The 15602-nt window shown below is 36.8% G+C and overlaps 1 protein-coding gene across 1 annotated transcript in view; it reads left to right on the top strand.

The window, feature by feature from the left end:
• arap3 (ArfGAP with RhoGAP domain, ankyrin repeat and PH domain 3) overlaps positions 1 to 15355 on the top strand; it is a 38722-nt gene extending 23367 nt beyond the window's left edge. Inside the window, exons 13-34 of the mRNA XM_036568542.1 lie at positions 934 to 1116; positions 1590 to 1731; positions 2815 to 2919; positions 3087 to 3243; positions 3352 to 3454; positions 4196 to 4394; positions 4530 to 4593; positions 4809 to 4972; positions 5596 to 5808; positions 5938 to 6043; positions 6144 to 6291; positions 6970 to 7038; positions 7134 to 7208; positions 7435 to 7549; positions 8891 to 9019; positions 9190 to 9326; positions 9451 to 9533; positions 9615 to 9650; positions 9758 to 9821; positions 9927 to 10070; positions 10195 to 10233; positions 13305 to 15355. Of these exons, the coding sequence (XP_036424435.1) occupies positions 934 to 1116; positions 1590 to 1731; positions 2815 to 2919; positions 3087 to 3243; positions 3352 to 3454; positions 4196 to 4394; positions 4530 to 4593; positions 4809 to 4972; positions 5596 to 5808; positions 5938 to 6043; positions 6144 to 6291; positions 6970 to 7038; positions 7134 to 7208; positions 7435 to 7549; positions 8891 to 9019; positions 9190 to 9326; positions 9451 to 9533; positions 9615 to 9650; positions 9758 to 9821; positions 9927 to 10070; positions 10195 to 10233; positions 13305 to 13715 (2886 nt within the window). The 3' untranslated portion in view covers positions 13716 to 15355. The remainder of the gene's footprint in view (positions 1 to 933; positions 1117 to 1589; positions 1732 to 2814; positions 2920 to 3086; positions 3244 to 3351; positions 3455 to 4195; positions 4395 to 4529; positions 4594 to 4808; positions 4973 to 5595; positions 5809 to 5937; positions 6044 to 6143; positions 6292 to 6969; positions 7039 to 7133; positions 7209 to 7434; positions 7550 to 8890; positions 9020 to 9189; positions 9327 to 9450; positions 9534 to 9614; positions 9651 to 9757; positions 9822 to 9926; positions 10071 to 10194; positions 10234 to 13304) is intronic.
• The last annotated feature ends 247 nt before the right edge of the window (positions 15356 to 15602 follow it).

The following is a 15602-nucleotide window of genomic DNA, read 5'->3' on the forward strand; positions in this document are numbered from 1 at the left end:
ACAACCAGTTATTAGGTTTAGGAGCCAATTATGTTGTTACATGGGTGATATAGGTTTTAAATAAATCTTTATCTCTAGTAAATGGAATGCTCATTTAAAAGCTGCATTTTGTAATTAGTTGTGTTGCCTTTATTTTATATTAAAATTAGTTGGATGATCTGAAACATTCAAATGTGAAATAGAAGAGAATAGAAGAAATCGAGTCAGGGCACATTCTTTATCACAGCACTGTATGTGTTTCAGTAGTGACAATTCTTGAGTGTTACACACTGATTTTTAGACTTTGAGATACATTTACTTTAAAACAATAAGATCTAACTGCTCACCATGTGGCCAAGAGGGACAGGGATGCAGTGTCACCCCCTCTTAAATGCAGGGTTGTGTCTGAAATAAGGTTCTGCCTATGGACTGAAACTGTTTTGTGTTTCGGTAGTGACATGAAAATGGGGGACAGCATTTTTTGAGTTTTTTAATTTAGTTTAAGCTTATGATATCTTTAAATCTTAATTTTAAAAGAACAAAATATAGACGTATTATTTTTAGGGTTTGGGACAGCCACCTTGGTATAGAAAGTAACTTTGAGTTATTTTGTATATATATATATATTATATATATATATATATATATATAGCTTATTACTATCTCAGTGAATGCCTTGGGTTTGAAGAGATCATACAATAAACCATGTAAACATCTAAGGTCTGTAGACTTAATTGTTTTTTAATTAACTGCAGTTTGAACTTATTGGGAGAATGGTCCATATAGCTTTTAGCATTTAAAGTGCCTTCACAGATATACAAGTTTTAAATACACACTTTTCACAGAATTTTCTCTACTTGTGTCAAAGAGGTCTGAGTAAAATCACACTATAATATAGTAAAATAGTATAGTAGTATACATTGTTGTTGTTGTTTGTGTGTTTATATGTTTCAGCTTTTCATAATGCTGGGTAATGACAGAGCCAATGAGTTCTGGGCTGCTAGGCTGCCAGTAACTGAGGAACTGGACTGTGATGCTTCCCCAGAACAGCGAAGAGAGTTTATCAGCCAGAAGTACAGAGAAGGACGCTATCGCTACCCTCACCCCAGCTTCAGCACACAGGAAGAGTTACTTAAGGTGAGTTATGTACACAGAACAAAACAAATGATTAATTTATACAATGCCACTGAACTTGAAAAACTTATTTTTGAAGCAAAGATGGTTCAAAGACAGTTCATTAAGCAAAGTCTATCTATAAGATCTGTCTTTAGCCATTGTTTTGCTTCAGAGCGCGTGTTCCTCTCTGTCTTTATTACTAAAGAAAACCTCAGTCCACAGTGAGTTGCTTAAAATAGCATGACCAAGTACCATGGTCATTGCTTGACATGCATTATGTTTTTTTCAGTGTTTTGCCATAGTTGTTACCATAACCTAATAGTCTGACGTGTCTTTCCAGCATAAGAGGACAGATGCGCTCTGAATTGTGAAATAAGACCACTAATAATAGGACAGTACTGAATAAAAGAATTTTTGGAGGACTGGGCTTTGGATGTCCTGTGGCTGAATGTGCTTTTAGTGATGCATTTGACTGAGTGTGTGTGATCCTGCAGGCACTGTGCACGGCAGTGACTGAACAGAACCTCCTCAAGACGGTCACGCAGATTTTCGCTGAGGCGGAAGCAGCTCGTCTCTCCGACTCTAATGGCCATGAGAAGCACCTGTCCATGCATTACTCCTACATGCAGGCTTCAGGTGCTCAGAGCTTAACATTCTTTGCTTTCTCAAACATTCACAATGCACCACCCACTCAACCACTTCCACTCCTCACAGTCCAGTCACTGACCACTACACCGCAATTGTCATCCACCACATTAGAAGTGTTGCTTTTCTAGATTGCACCATAAAAGCCTTGAATGAATCAATTTGTACAACTGAATGTAACTAAAACATAATCTGCAAGCACACGGTGAAGGGTAACATAGGCAGTAGGGCTGAAAGATTAATTGCTTGAATATCAAAATTGAAGTTTCAAGTGACAATTTTGTTTATGTAATAGCACAGAGCTTGTGAATTGTCTGTAAAGGAGTTAGAACAAACAGAAGCCACAAAACACCCACATGATGTGTGGATGACAACACAACCAGAGCTGTCTGGCACACTATGTTTAGCACTCGAGCTTGTAAAATTGGACATGCTTGTCACAAAAATCACAATTAAAAGTTTCCCCCAAATCGTTTAGCCCTAGTAGGGAGTTCATATAATATTTTCTAGGGCCTTGAATAATATATCCCAATATAACAGTTTGTTTGTTTTATGTTATAACGAACATGCCTGTATATTTATTATATTTAGGATTTTATGAGTTTCTGCTGTTTATTTGAGTTTAATGAATCTGACAATCATATTCAAGAGATCACAGTTGAGAACTGACAATCATAACAGTCTGCAAAGTGCTGTTTAAGTAGTATTAGAACTATAAAGTACTATTAAGTATTAGAGCTTAATTTTTAAATATAAAAAAATATAAATCACTAGTCCAACTAGTTATTCTAACATGCAGTATTTTACCATAATAATAACAGTAACACCCTTTTAAACAAATGCAAATATATGTTAAATAAGGGTGATAATTTGTTTTTGTGAATTTATATTATATTTTTGTAAATTAACAGCAATGTTAAAATACAGCATATGTATGGTTTACTTACATGCATTTAATTTTTTTTTTTTTTAATGGGTCTAATTTTACAGTACTTTGACAGCAAAAATCCTTTTTTTGCAGTGTATTTAGTGGTGGAAATATGTCTTGCTACATTCTGCTATGTTTTGTTGCAGATTCCAGTGTGTATGATGAAATCATGCAGCCGGTTCTGTATTCAGGCTACCTCTACAAGTCAGGCTCCATTAACAAAGGCACTTTATCCCGGCGAACCAGAGAAGGTAGGCGACAATGTGGCAAACACAGCCCTTGGCAGGAGTTTAGGAGCAGAATGTTCTTCAGAAGGCAGTGGAATAAAGAGCCTTTCAAGGCCCACTTCACCGATATGTACAGTAATGATCAAAAGTTTAAACACAGGTAGTCATAGAAGGTTTTTCTTTTTTTTCAGATTTTCAAAAATACTGGTGCTCTGTGGAGAAGTCCCTTTTGTTTTATGAGTCTGACAGGTGCCATGAACCCAACATGAAGATTGATCTCAAAGACATCATCTGTTTAGGAGTTAGCAGGCCAGACTCATGCAACAATAACAATGGCTTTATTGACAGGTACACCACTTTACACCACAGCTTTACTGTACATTTACGCATCATATCTAATGTGAATGGATTTTAAATTGTTTTTTCTTTTTGTTCTTTTTTTTAAAATGTTCTTAGGTTTCGATACACTTTTGAACTCTACCTAACATCTGAAAAGCTTATTCAGTTTGGCCTAGAGACTCCAGATGCACTGCACAGTTGGGTAAAAGCTATTGGAAAGGTAAAAATGAGACTCTGTATATGACCTTAAAGGGATGATGTAGCTGAAAGATTTAATGTACACTATCTCCCCTCACCCCAAATGTAGTTGATCATCCTATATGAATAGCTATATCTTGACTATATTAGCCTTATCAGGTATAGCTTGTCTGAAGTTTACTCTTCACTTTGGGACAGGAGCTATGAGGCTAATGTAATTAGTTAGTAGAATGCAATGCAACTAATTAGTAAAAACTTGTAGGCGCCTGCTATCGTTGTGCAGACTGCATGTCTAAATTGTCACATGCTTGCCTCAAACCATGTGGAATTGTTAGGTAATCTCAAATAGACTTACGTATCTAGTTTCTAACACTGTATGACATAGTATTATTTATAAAAATGGACAAAAGTACATATGTTTACATATAGTATACATATACTAATTGTTGCTATCAGAACTAAACATTGTCTCCCCATTTTTGTTTTTTAATTTTTTTTATAGTTTATAGAATTTAAAAATGCTAGGTAATTTGAATTACATCCTAGGTAATTAATTAAAATGTATGATGATTTAGGCATGCAGATGGCATGATACTAATTGGTGGTTGAAAGCCTTCATTTCTTGTTAGCTACGTTGGCCTTGTAGCTCCGGTACAAAACTTGTCTTGGTCGATCAACTACATTTGAAGTGTAAATTTGATTTTTCACGTAGTTGTTGCTTGAGCATGTTTGAAGAACTAGTTGCTATGCTGCTGTCCCTCAGGCCACAACTCCTCTGAGCTGCCACTGCTTACTGGCGCGAGAGTTTGAGCGGGTGGGCATGCTGCGCTATAAGGCCATGCTGGACCCGCAGCAGTGGAAAGAGGGCTTCTTTGTCCTTCAGAAGTCCAACCTCTTCATCTGCCCCGGAAACGATGGGGCCGCAGAGGACATCATCAATCTGAAACGCCTGCAGGAGCTGAGTAAGTCTCAAAATCCCACTGCACTTTAGCTATGAGGGTGTGTCAAATTGCTACAAAGCTACGTTTCCAAAAGGCTTTGTTTTTCAGGCTCGTGTCTTGTATGTGGGCTGACTTTCACTGTTTTATTTGTTAAAGGTATAGCATCTGAGACAGAAAACCACGAAAAGAGGGACATTTTGGTTCTAGTTGAGAAAGGAAGGTGAGTTTTTATGTTTGGACACAAAATATGTGTAAACACTCTCATGGCACTGATTTATCCAGGTTTTTGCACTCTTCAAATGTGTCTTTTCTGTAAGAGATAGTAGAATCCAATTCTGAGTTGAATATAATATTAATTTTTCACTTTTTATGGCTTGCTTAAAAGATGCAACACAAACTATCGACCAAAGAAACAGTGTTTGTTTGTGTGCTTAGGACTCTGCACCTGCAGGGCATGGGGCGGATGGATTTCTCTCTTTGGTACACAGACATCCAGAAGGCAGCGGGAGGGAAGGCCAACACACTGAAGGATCAGCAGCTCAGTAGGAATGACATCCCCATCATCGTGGACAGCTGCATCGCCTTCATCACCCAGTATGGTGAGAGCACAAAGAAAGTGTACATCAAACATATTTTGGCTGATCAAGTGCATGTTCAGATCAGGTAAAGCCATAGTTTGGTAGAAAATGTAATTTATACATTATTATTGAAATATTATTTTCGACTTTCCCCTCACTATATAGTGTTCAAGATTTTATATATGTGTATGTATAATGACGCACTGTTACATATAATAATGGAGAAAAGTATGTTGTAAATATAAAAGCATATGTAAAAACAGTGGTAGGAGCCAGCTTTATGCCTGAATTATTTCTCTACTTTGTGATTCAGGCATGCAGTTTTCATGATGCTACTTTCTGAGGTTAAGGCTTCCTTCATTTAGCTAGCCCAGTTAGCTAGATTGGGCTTTTAGTACTTTTCATCATAAAACTAAAGAAAAAAACCTTTGGGCACAAAACTGGCTGATTGACCTCTGAAAATTACCCAAATTTGAGTGTTTGCTGAACATTCATTTTAAATGCATGGCTTTAATGTTTAACTTCAGTTCTTGTATACCACGACATTTTAGCGGTTTGCTCTATATCTTAAGTAAAGCTACTCCTATTACTTCATCAGTTACACACCTGTGCGGCTGAAAACCCCATCTGTTTTATGTACACAGGCCTGGGCCATGAAGGGATCTACAGAAAAAATGGAGCCAAGACCAGAATCAAGCTTTTGATGGATGAGTTCAGGAAAGATGCCCGCAATGTGAAACTGCGTATCGGGGACAACTTCATCGAGGATGTGACAGATGTGCTGAAGAGATTCTTCCGCGAGCTCGATGACCCCATATTCATGGCTGACCTGCACCCCTACTGGAAAGAGGCTGCCAGTCAGTGCAGTTTATCATACTTAGACTTCTATTATGGCTTTGCCTCATGCCTAAAAATGAAAGAATATTAGATTTCAGTGGTTGCTGAGCTTCGTTATTGATTTCTCTTCACCTCTTCACCCTCTGCAGAGACATCTAATAAGACCCAGAGGTTGGATAGATATAAGGAACTCATCCGTGGTTTGCCGCGGGTCAACCGGACCACTTTAGCAGCTCTCATCAGTCACCTGTACAGGTATGCTAAGTTAAAATATGCAATTAAGATTTCAAAAAAAGCTGTGCTCTTTCTGACAGTGATTTGTTAACATCTCTCTTTCTCTTTTGGTCTCTCTCAGGGTACAGAAGTGTGCTGACCTTAACCAAATGTGCACTAAGAACCTGTCCCTGCTGTTTGCCCCTAGCCTCTTTCAGACAGATGGGAAAGGGGAGCATGAAGTGAAAATCGTAGAGGATCTCATTGACAACTACCTCTATGTGTTTGATGTGAGTAGAGGACTTCTGACCACTGCATTTTCAGTGCTTTTTATACAGTTGTAAACAAAAGTTTGAACACCCAAGGCCAAATTACATGTTTTGTTGATTTTCTAAGTGAAGTTCACGTGTCTTCTACAGGGAAGAGACTTAAAATTTGGCCTGTGCAAAAGTCATGGCAAATTTTAATTTAATTTTTTTCCCCAATGTTAAACTCAGCAAATAAATAACAATTGTGCAATAAAATGTGCAGGTGTGTGTTCTCTGTAGAGGAAGTGTGCTTCTTTTACTTAAATCAACAACATGGAATTTGACTGCCTAAACTTTTGCATTTTGCACCTGTAACTTTGTGGTGTTGCTGTTATAAATTGCATTGAAACAAAAAAGCTTAAACGTAGCAGCACAAGTCATGCTACTTTATGGTGGTGTACGTAGTTGTACATTGAAACAGTTGTATGTATTATTATTAATTATTGCTTCAGATTTCTATACTGTTGCTAATGTAAAAAAAAAAAACATGTCCTTGCTCGAAGTTGGAAACTTTACAGCAGAAGGGGAGAAAATTCTCAGCTTTGTATGATTTAACAGTACATTTGGGCCATTTCTTTTGGTCCACTCAGCAAGAAATGTTTACACAGTGTAAAATAAATATTTAATATAGCAGCAACAATATTCTTCTTTACTTTGAAGGTTGATGAGGAGCACCAAACCCAGATTGAACTGGAGATAAGTCTCATTACGACCTGGAAGGACACACAGGTACCGTAACATTATGTACTGCTAAAAGCTACTAAAACTAAGTTGATAACGTAAGTGGGCTTAGTTTAACAAACCTGTTCCTTTACCGCGTTCAGCTCTCCCAGGCAGGAGATCTGATTATTGAGGTGTATTTGGAGGAAAAAACACCAGACTGCTGCATCACTCTGAAAGTAAGTCTAGATTTATCCTGTGTTTTCTCTCAAATATTTCACTGTTCCATTTTTAACAACATAATGGTGTATTTTAAAATAGCTTTTGTGGGTGTGCTTTTTTGAATGAAACATGCAGTTTCATGTTACAGCCACCTGGTGGCATATGTGAACTATCAAAGTGGCCAACTTGATGCTGCTCTGACAGAACATGGTACAGGCTTGTGCTAAGTCGGCCTTTCTGCAGGTCTCTCCCACTATGTGCGCTGAGGAGCTGACTAACCAGGTGCTGTATCTGAGAAACGTTCCTGCTGGCGAGAATGTGTGGATGACCTTTGAAGTCATTGAGGATGGAGAACTTGGTAAATAGGCCTTTATCTGCCTGCTCAAGCAAAGGGCATTTTCACATCAGACAGCAAATACAGCTATACTGAACCAAAGCCTTAATGAAGGTATAATAAAATACCTTGTATTTAATATAGCATATTAGTAAGATATAGTACAGTACGTAAGTGCATTTAATAAGGTATAGTGCATTTGCACAAAAACTTACAGTTCACTTACTTAAAAGGATCCATATCCTACATTTTTCCTGTTTTTTTTTTCCATGAGGTCCACTTACAATTTTTATGTTGGTTTATGTATCAAAATCAGTCGTAATTCTTGTTTGCATGACCATATTCCCACTTCTGTTTCCACTGTAATATGCTGTATAATATATACTATACTATAAATAAACAGGCTGTTTTTGTTAAGTTGCCTTAACGACAGATTACCTCTGATTGTTCTGATTGGCTGCTCTGCATTGTGCCTCTCTTAAAAAGCAGTCCAGGCTGAAACACTGATTATTACTTCAGTGTGAATGGGTAGGGAAGAACTGCTGTAGGCTGAACAGGTGTATATATGTAAATATGGTGATGTGTATGACCTCACAAACACTATCAATTCTAACTGGGCTGTTTTTGCAGCATAGTTTCCGTATATGTATAATTCTACCGAATTGGTTCAAAATCACATTTAAAAACACATTTCAGACTTTCTACTGAGTTTAGACTAAAATCCTTTTACTTTGAAATACCCTAGACCTTAATTATGTTTATTTTATTAACATAAATGAACATTCCAATTTATCGCTAGCAAAACAGCCAAAACAGTCATAATACTATTGAAACCTCACCAAATGTTTCAGTGGTGAGAATTTTAGCTAATTTTGAGTAGAAATTTAAAAAAGCTAGTCAGTACATGATTAGCAAACATAGTCTTGAACAGTCCACACAAAATTATAATACTTTTCATTAATACACAATGAAATTTTGTGGCCATAAGGGACAGGGATTCAGTCTCACTTCTTGCTCTAAAATGCAGGGGTGTGGCTAAAATAAGGCTCCGCCCATGAACTAAAACGCTCTGTTTCAAAAGTGACATTTTTTTGTATGTATTTAGCTTATTACTGTCTCAATTAATACCTTGGGTAATCCTTGTAAATAATCCTTGTAAATCTCCAATGTCTGAATACACTGTTTTTTTTAAACTAGGTTTTATTGTGGGACTGCAGTTTGAACTAATTCAGTAGAATTGTCTATATGGATTCAGTTTTCCATGATATGGGCTCATTAATTATTATAGTGTGGTATTATGCCTTACAGTTCACTTTTAGTATTTTACTCCACTGTAAACAAAAATGTGTAATGTTTTAATCACAGAGCGGCCTCTTCACCCAAAAGAGAAAGTTCTGGAGCAAGCCCTACAGTGGTGTAAGATGGCTGATCCCAGTTCAGCGTACCTGTTGGTAAAGAAGGCGCCAAGAGGAGAGGCGATAGACATCTTTACAGGTGATTACATACAGTATTATTGACACTGATTGTGCTTACAACAAATACAAAACAGTACAATGAAAAACAAAGTAATGATGTACAAAGTGATGATCAATGTACAGCTAAATCTTGACTGAGCACTTAGAATGTACATTTATTCTGTTTTGGGCTGTATTTTTTGATTTCAGCCTACAAGAGTGAGATTGTGAAGTTTGGAGTTTTGAAGTGCCGAGAGGAGCCGCCCAAACTCCTGCAAGGGACCAAATTCCAAGAGCGCGCCTTCCTAATCCAAGACCACAAATTACTCTTAATGAAGGACAAGAAAGTGCGTCCCCTGCTCATCAACAGATTCTCCACATTCCAACATATTAGGACTCTGAGACCAGAAAGATCAAAATGAGAGTGTACTGAGCTTTTTTCCGTATGTGTTTTTCCTTCAATTATTACAGAGCAACAAACCAGAAAAGGAGTGGCTACTGAAAACCATGAAGATTTACATCGGTATAAGAAAGAAGTTAAAAGCGCCCACAAAGTAAGACAGAACTTTCTAATCCATTTTACTTGTTAGAAAGTGTTTGACGTTCTTATTAATTAACAACATGCCTTACTGCAGATGGGGTTTCACTGTGATGATAGACAAACATCAGATGTGAGTGTTTCCTGAACTGAACTGGTGATTCACTCATAGCAGATACATTACAGATAAAGTTTGTATGTTTGCGTAATGGGTAGTGATCACTTTCCTCACCTTGGCAGGTACCTCAGTTGTTCCAGTGAAACAGAGCTTTGGGATTGGATGACCAGTCTACTAAAAGCGCAGGCATGAGACATCATCCTTTGTTTGGATATCATTTTCAATATCAAATGCTCATTGGTAATCTGAAGCTCCATTTACTGAGCTCTGATTGTTTGGTTGGTTTCTCAGAACGATGACTTGCGGCCGCCTGTGTTGAGACGCCACTCCTCCTCAGATATCTCTAAGCAGAAATTTGGCACCATGCCCCTAGTGCCCATTAGAGGAGAGGAAAGCAACACCAACTCCACTATGCTCTCTGCTAACAAAACTCTGGTAATGCAAACTGATTTGTTTACTGAGGTTTGGTGCCCTCTACTGGCTCTGCATGTGCAGCACACATTGAATCCTGTCTTGGAGATTTGAGACTCATACATGGTTTTGTTGTGTGTGTTTGCAGCGGAAGCTTCATGATAGAAGGACACTTTCAATGTACTTTGTAAGTATGCTTATGATTTTGATCTGCTGGTTGCATGCACTTTTACCAGCGTTTGAATGCTATTACATTAAAGATGTTCTGGGGTTCTTTTGAGCGATGCCATATAAGAACTGCTTTTGGTGCCCTAAAGAACCTTTCACATGGCAAAAATCTTGGCAAGTAAAAATATCTTAAATCTAGACGGATTATAATATTTATGGATATGGATATAATAATATGGATATGGATAATATTTCTCATTATGAGATTGTTGTAGAAAAATTCTAAGATTCTGTTTCTAGGTGTTTGTTGCTTCTTTGAAGTAATTCTATCTAGAGAAGTTGTCTTATATTGGATGAGAAATTTATTTTAAAGTAAAAAATAATAAGAAATAAGGAAGTAAATGAATAAGTGTTTAACCATTTTAAAACTGTTTAAAAACTATATATATATATATATATATATATATATATATACACACACACATATATATATATATATATATATATATATATATATATATATATATATATATATAAAATAAAAATAAACTGGAGGGTCAAATACATATACATATATACATATAATGCTAATCTGCCAATAAAATAAGACTAAGACTTTAAACAAATAAAAATGTCTAGGATTAAGAAAGTATAATAAATAATTTTATAATTTTATATTCTTACAGCAATCTCTAAATGAGAAGTATTCATATATATATATAGATTTAAGTTGATTTCACTTGCCAAGATGTCACTTTTGCAATGGTTTTATGAAGAACCATTTTTATGTGAACAACCTTTTTTAAAGTTTAAAGAACCTCCACATGGCATACAGGATCTACACCAATTACAGTTTTCCTGTAATCATATGTTCACAATAACAACTGCTTAGGCATTTTTAATAATGTGTATTACTCTGCCTTAATCAACTTAGTAACATGTAGATCTTTTTATGGACTGTAAATACTTCAGGTAAGGATATCTAATGTGAAGAACCTTTTTACACGTCGTATATTCACAATGTTAGCTCAACTAGAATCGAACATGCTGAGTCCTTTTTGAGTTGTAGTTGATGCGCATGCAGGACATCTTTGCAAAACAGTTTCTCTTTAATTGCGGAATTCCATCTGATTTCCTAAACCCTCCCGTTCCTGTTGCGAGCTGAGGTTTCCTGATATGACAGGATGTTGAGTTGAATGTCTGAAGTGAAGACAACAGGATGCGCAGGGTGGAAGAATTGTTCCACTGCATTGTTCTGTGGCCATAGCCTTGAGGGCAGGCTGGGGCCTCTGCTCAGTGCTTGTGTTTTGGCGGGGAAAATGGTATAGCCTCTGGTGGGTCCCGAGCCTAAAGCATTTGCAAGCAAATTGTTTGCAGGCTTTTTTCTTTTGTCTCCAGTGTATTTGGCAATTATCTTGAGGTTGTCACTGTGATCGTCACTGTGATACTGAAACAATAGATTAAAATGGGAGAAGGAAGTCACTTGAATGCCGATGAACAGTGAATTTCTTCTGTCAATGTCCAAATAACCACAAATAAAATCCCATAATTGTAGATGATCTCTTAGAAATCCTTACCTGAAGTATTTATTGTTAAATCAGACAGGGTCTCAGTGCCTTTAACACCTTAAACCGCAAACGCTCACTCTCATAACTACATACCTTGCATATTAGTTTCATAGTCATTTCCAAATAATTTATAGCACTTTCTGAATAAGATTTAATATAAATAACTGAATAATTAAGGATTATTTAAACTATGCTATCTGCTAGTATCTGATGTCAAGCAGGGAGGATGTGTTCTTCTCTTTGAGTTGTGGTTCCTCTCAGTGGTCTTTGCTCTTAGAGAATTTTCCTTGCCACTGTAACTTGGCTTGGCTTGCTCATTAGGGGTTTGGACCTGGACTTTTGGAAATTACTTGTCTCTTGTAAAAACCATATAGAAATAATTTTGAATTGAATTAAAGCCTCAGACACCTCTTCTTATATACATATTGCCATTAATGTTGTAAAGATTGACATTAGATTAATTTAGGAATAGCATTAGTTTAAAGTAATAGATTAGATTAAAGTACATTAAATTAACATTAGATCACACATGATTATATTAGATTAGGGCTGCCAAATGAGTGGCCTATGTGTAAAAGTTATTGGCCCATGAGTATGTTTGATGTAGCCCATTAGAGAGTCACCCTAACCCCACCTCCTCACTCAGTGAGAGAACAAGCATATTTTTATACTATATACAAATTTCTGAGCTTTTAGAAATGTAAAAATGTGGTTTGAAACCTACACAGTTTCTTCATTATCTACTCAAGGCAATTGAGAAAATTAGAAATATAAAGCTTTTTACTGGGGCGGTAAGGATTTTTTGCTCAGAAAAAAACACTAATATTAGAATAAATACAAAGAACACTAAAACAATAAGTAGTAATTTTACTTATGTTGATATATACCATTAAAATCTGGGAATGTTCAGGAGAAATCTGGAACAAAATTTTGTTCTTCAAACTATCTCACAAGATATTTTTTCTGTAGAAGAATTTTTGTTACTTTTTTTTCTTACAGCAGTACTTACAGAACTGTATATATATTTTATATATATGTTTTAAACATGCCCATGTTTTGTACCTTCTGACCTCAAGAGGTTAAGACTGAAATGATGATTAGTGTACATCCATGTACCAGTTGATATGAATGTTATCACAATAAATTATATCATGAGCTTTTCTGAGAATATAGTGGTCATGGTCAGTATTTAAAGGACACTAATTTTTTGTTAAATGAACACTAATGTTTTGTTAAAAAGAGATTAAACATGGGCTCGTAAATTACGTAGCTGTCTATGAGTTTGAATTGTGATAAGGCTGGAAGTCTATGAGAATATAATCGGTGCTGTTTAATTGGATTCACTGTTTTCTGTTCCAACTTATTAAACCTCAAAAATACTATATATAAATAGTAATTTTTTTTGTATGTATCATGTCTCATGAAAGTCTCTTGAAGTGTTGTGATATTGTATTTTTGTCATACTGCCTACCCTTACATCAACATTAACCTCCTGTTTGCTGGCTGTGCTGTCTGTGTTCAGCCCATGAAGGTGCAGCAGGACTCAGTAGAGGAGCGTGATGAAAGCCCTGAGCCGCTTTACGAGGAGGTGGGCGATTTCAGCCTGCAGGTGCTGAAGTCTCTGGAGACAAGTTTCCGGACCAGCGCCCACGCCGAAACCCTAGAAGTTCCGTCCCGGCCCACCAGCCTTGGCCAGAGAAAGACCGGCTCACTGGACCGCATGATCGGTCCAAATCCTGTGCGCTCTCTCGGGGGAGAGGGCCTGCTGACCCCCGGGGGCTCTCTGGACACTCTAGTGAAGGAGGCGTCCCCCACCAGGCACAGCCAGGGCAGATCGCACAGCCCCTCTCGAGAGCTGCTTCTGCAGGAACTCTCCACAGTGTTCAAAAAGCCACCGGCCGAGGAACACCATAGTACTGAGAGCCTGAACTGAACTGACCAAAACGTCTTGAGTAAGACTGCGCTGTTGTGTCCATTCAACTGAATGTACACTCAAACTCCAAAGCAGTCTTTTCTGCTAGTGAGTTGAGCACAACTGTTAAACTGTTATATAATGAAGTGACTGAAATGTGCCAGTATTATAAACATCAGAAAACGTACTTAAAAGAAACCTGTAAACTTGTACCAAAGCACTAACAATATTAGTATATATAGTAAGTCTGTGTTATATAACTGAAATATACTACTGTACTGTATATATTTTGCTCTTGCTAACAAAGCCTGACTCAGTTTTAAGCAACAGTTTCTGTTAGAGTCGCAAGTGTTTACCTGAGAGATAAATTTTACAAGATCTTTTTGAACCAAAACTAAACTAGATGTCATCTTACTTATAGTTAAAGGGGAGTTTTTCACATTTTCTGCATATTTCAATCTTTGAGATTGTCATTCAGAGTGGGTTGATCTGAAATGGTGCATCATAGAGAAACGTATCGTCTTGAATTTCTTTACAATGGTGATAGGTGCCAGATGTTGCGATGTCTACAATACAGATATAGCCATTTTATTAACTAGCCAAAAAGAATGCATATGGGACTAGTGAACCTACATGTGTTTTCTGAGTTTGTATATGTAATGTTGGTAATGGTAAAAGTGGTAAATGTGTTTTCTTTTGGGACTATTTTTCACATAAAACACCCTGCATGAACCTCTGTCATGCTTAAAACAACGTTTCAGGCATCAGGCAGTGTATGTGTAACGATTTTGTGTAATAGCTTTTATGATGTAGCTTTTAGAGGCATTAAATACTTCAACATCTGGTTTCTGTCACCACCACTGTGAACCGTTCTGACATGGTAAGTTTCTCTAGAATGGCTCATTTCACATCAGGTCCAGTAGGCATGTCAACAAAAAAAGTTGGCAAATGTTAACTTGATATTGTTGTAGCAAATTTAAGAATATATATAGAGTTCTTTACTAGGCAAATGTATTAGTTTTGGGATTTTCACCTATTTGCATGTACAATTTGTTGTATTTATTAATTTATTTATATACTTGCCAGCATTCCTCAGCATTCAGACACACTGTGAAGGAGTTGAAGTGGACGATATGTGAGTAGCTTAGAATTTCTTACAGTTTGACTCTGAGCAGTAGAGGGCAGTGTAGATCCAGCACATAATGGCTTGACAATCTTGAAACTGCATTGTTGTATTCCACTTAACCCTTTTCTACAGACATTTACTTTGTACAGTATGCCATTGCCTATTAATTAGATATCTGTATGCTCCTATGTAATATTAATTAAGCCTTTTGTCAATGCATCATTCTTGTATGATGTTATTTTTATATTTTAAGTCATTGTAAGTGCCACCCCTTGTTGGTCATCAATGTTTTTGTTTCACAGTTTTAATTAACTTTTTGCTGTGTGGTATATCAGCATGCAGGTTAGTCAGTATTGTGATTAGTGTTGTATATGGCAGCATTCATTCAGTGTTTTAAAGCTTGTGGTAGGATTAAATGCGCTTGTACACTGTAAAGGTTGAGTATCCTATAGGACTAATTGCAAATGTTTTGGTTTTGCCAAACGTGTTTCTGAAACTGGAAGAATATATTGAAATATATGACTACTTTTGAAAATAGACTCCATGGTGGTTTTGTTGGAAGTGAACATTAGTAGAATTGGCTTTCAGAGAAGTACACTATGTGGACATCTGACCATCAAACCTATATGAGCTTACTGGACATCCCATTCCAAAACCATGGGCATTAATGTGGAGTTACCCACCAACTCTTTCCACAAGATTTTTTTGAGTGTGTTTGTGGTAGTCTGTGTCTGTTCTGTCAAAAGAGCATCTGTAAGGTCAGGCACTGGCTGATCACAATT

The sequence above is a fragment of the Colossoma macropomum genome, unplaced genomic scaffold (genome assembly GCF_904425465.1).
Source record: "Colossoma macropomum unplaced genomic scaffold, Colossoma_macropomum, whole genome shotgun sequence".
Classification (NCBI taxonomy): Eukaryota; Metazoa; Chordata; class Actinopteri; order Characiformes; family Serrasalmidae; genus Colossoma; species Colossoma macropomum.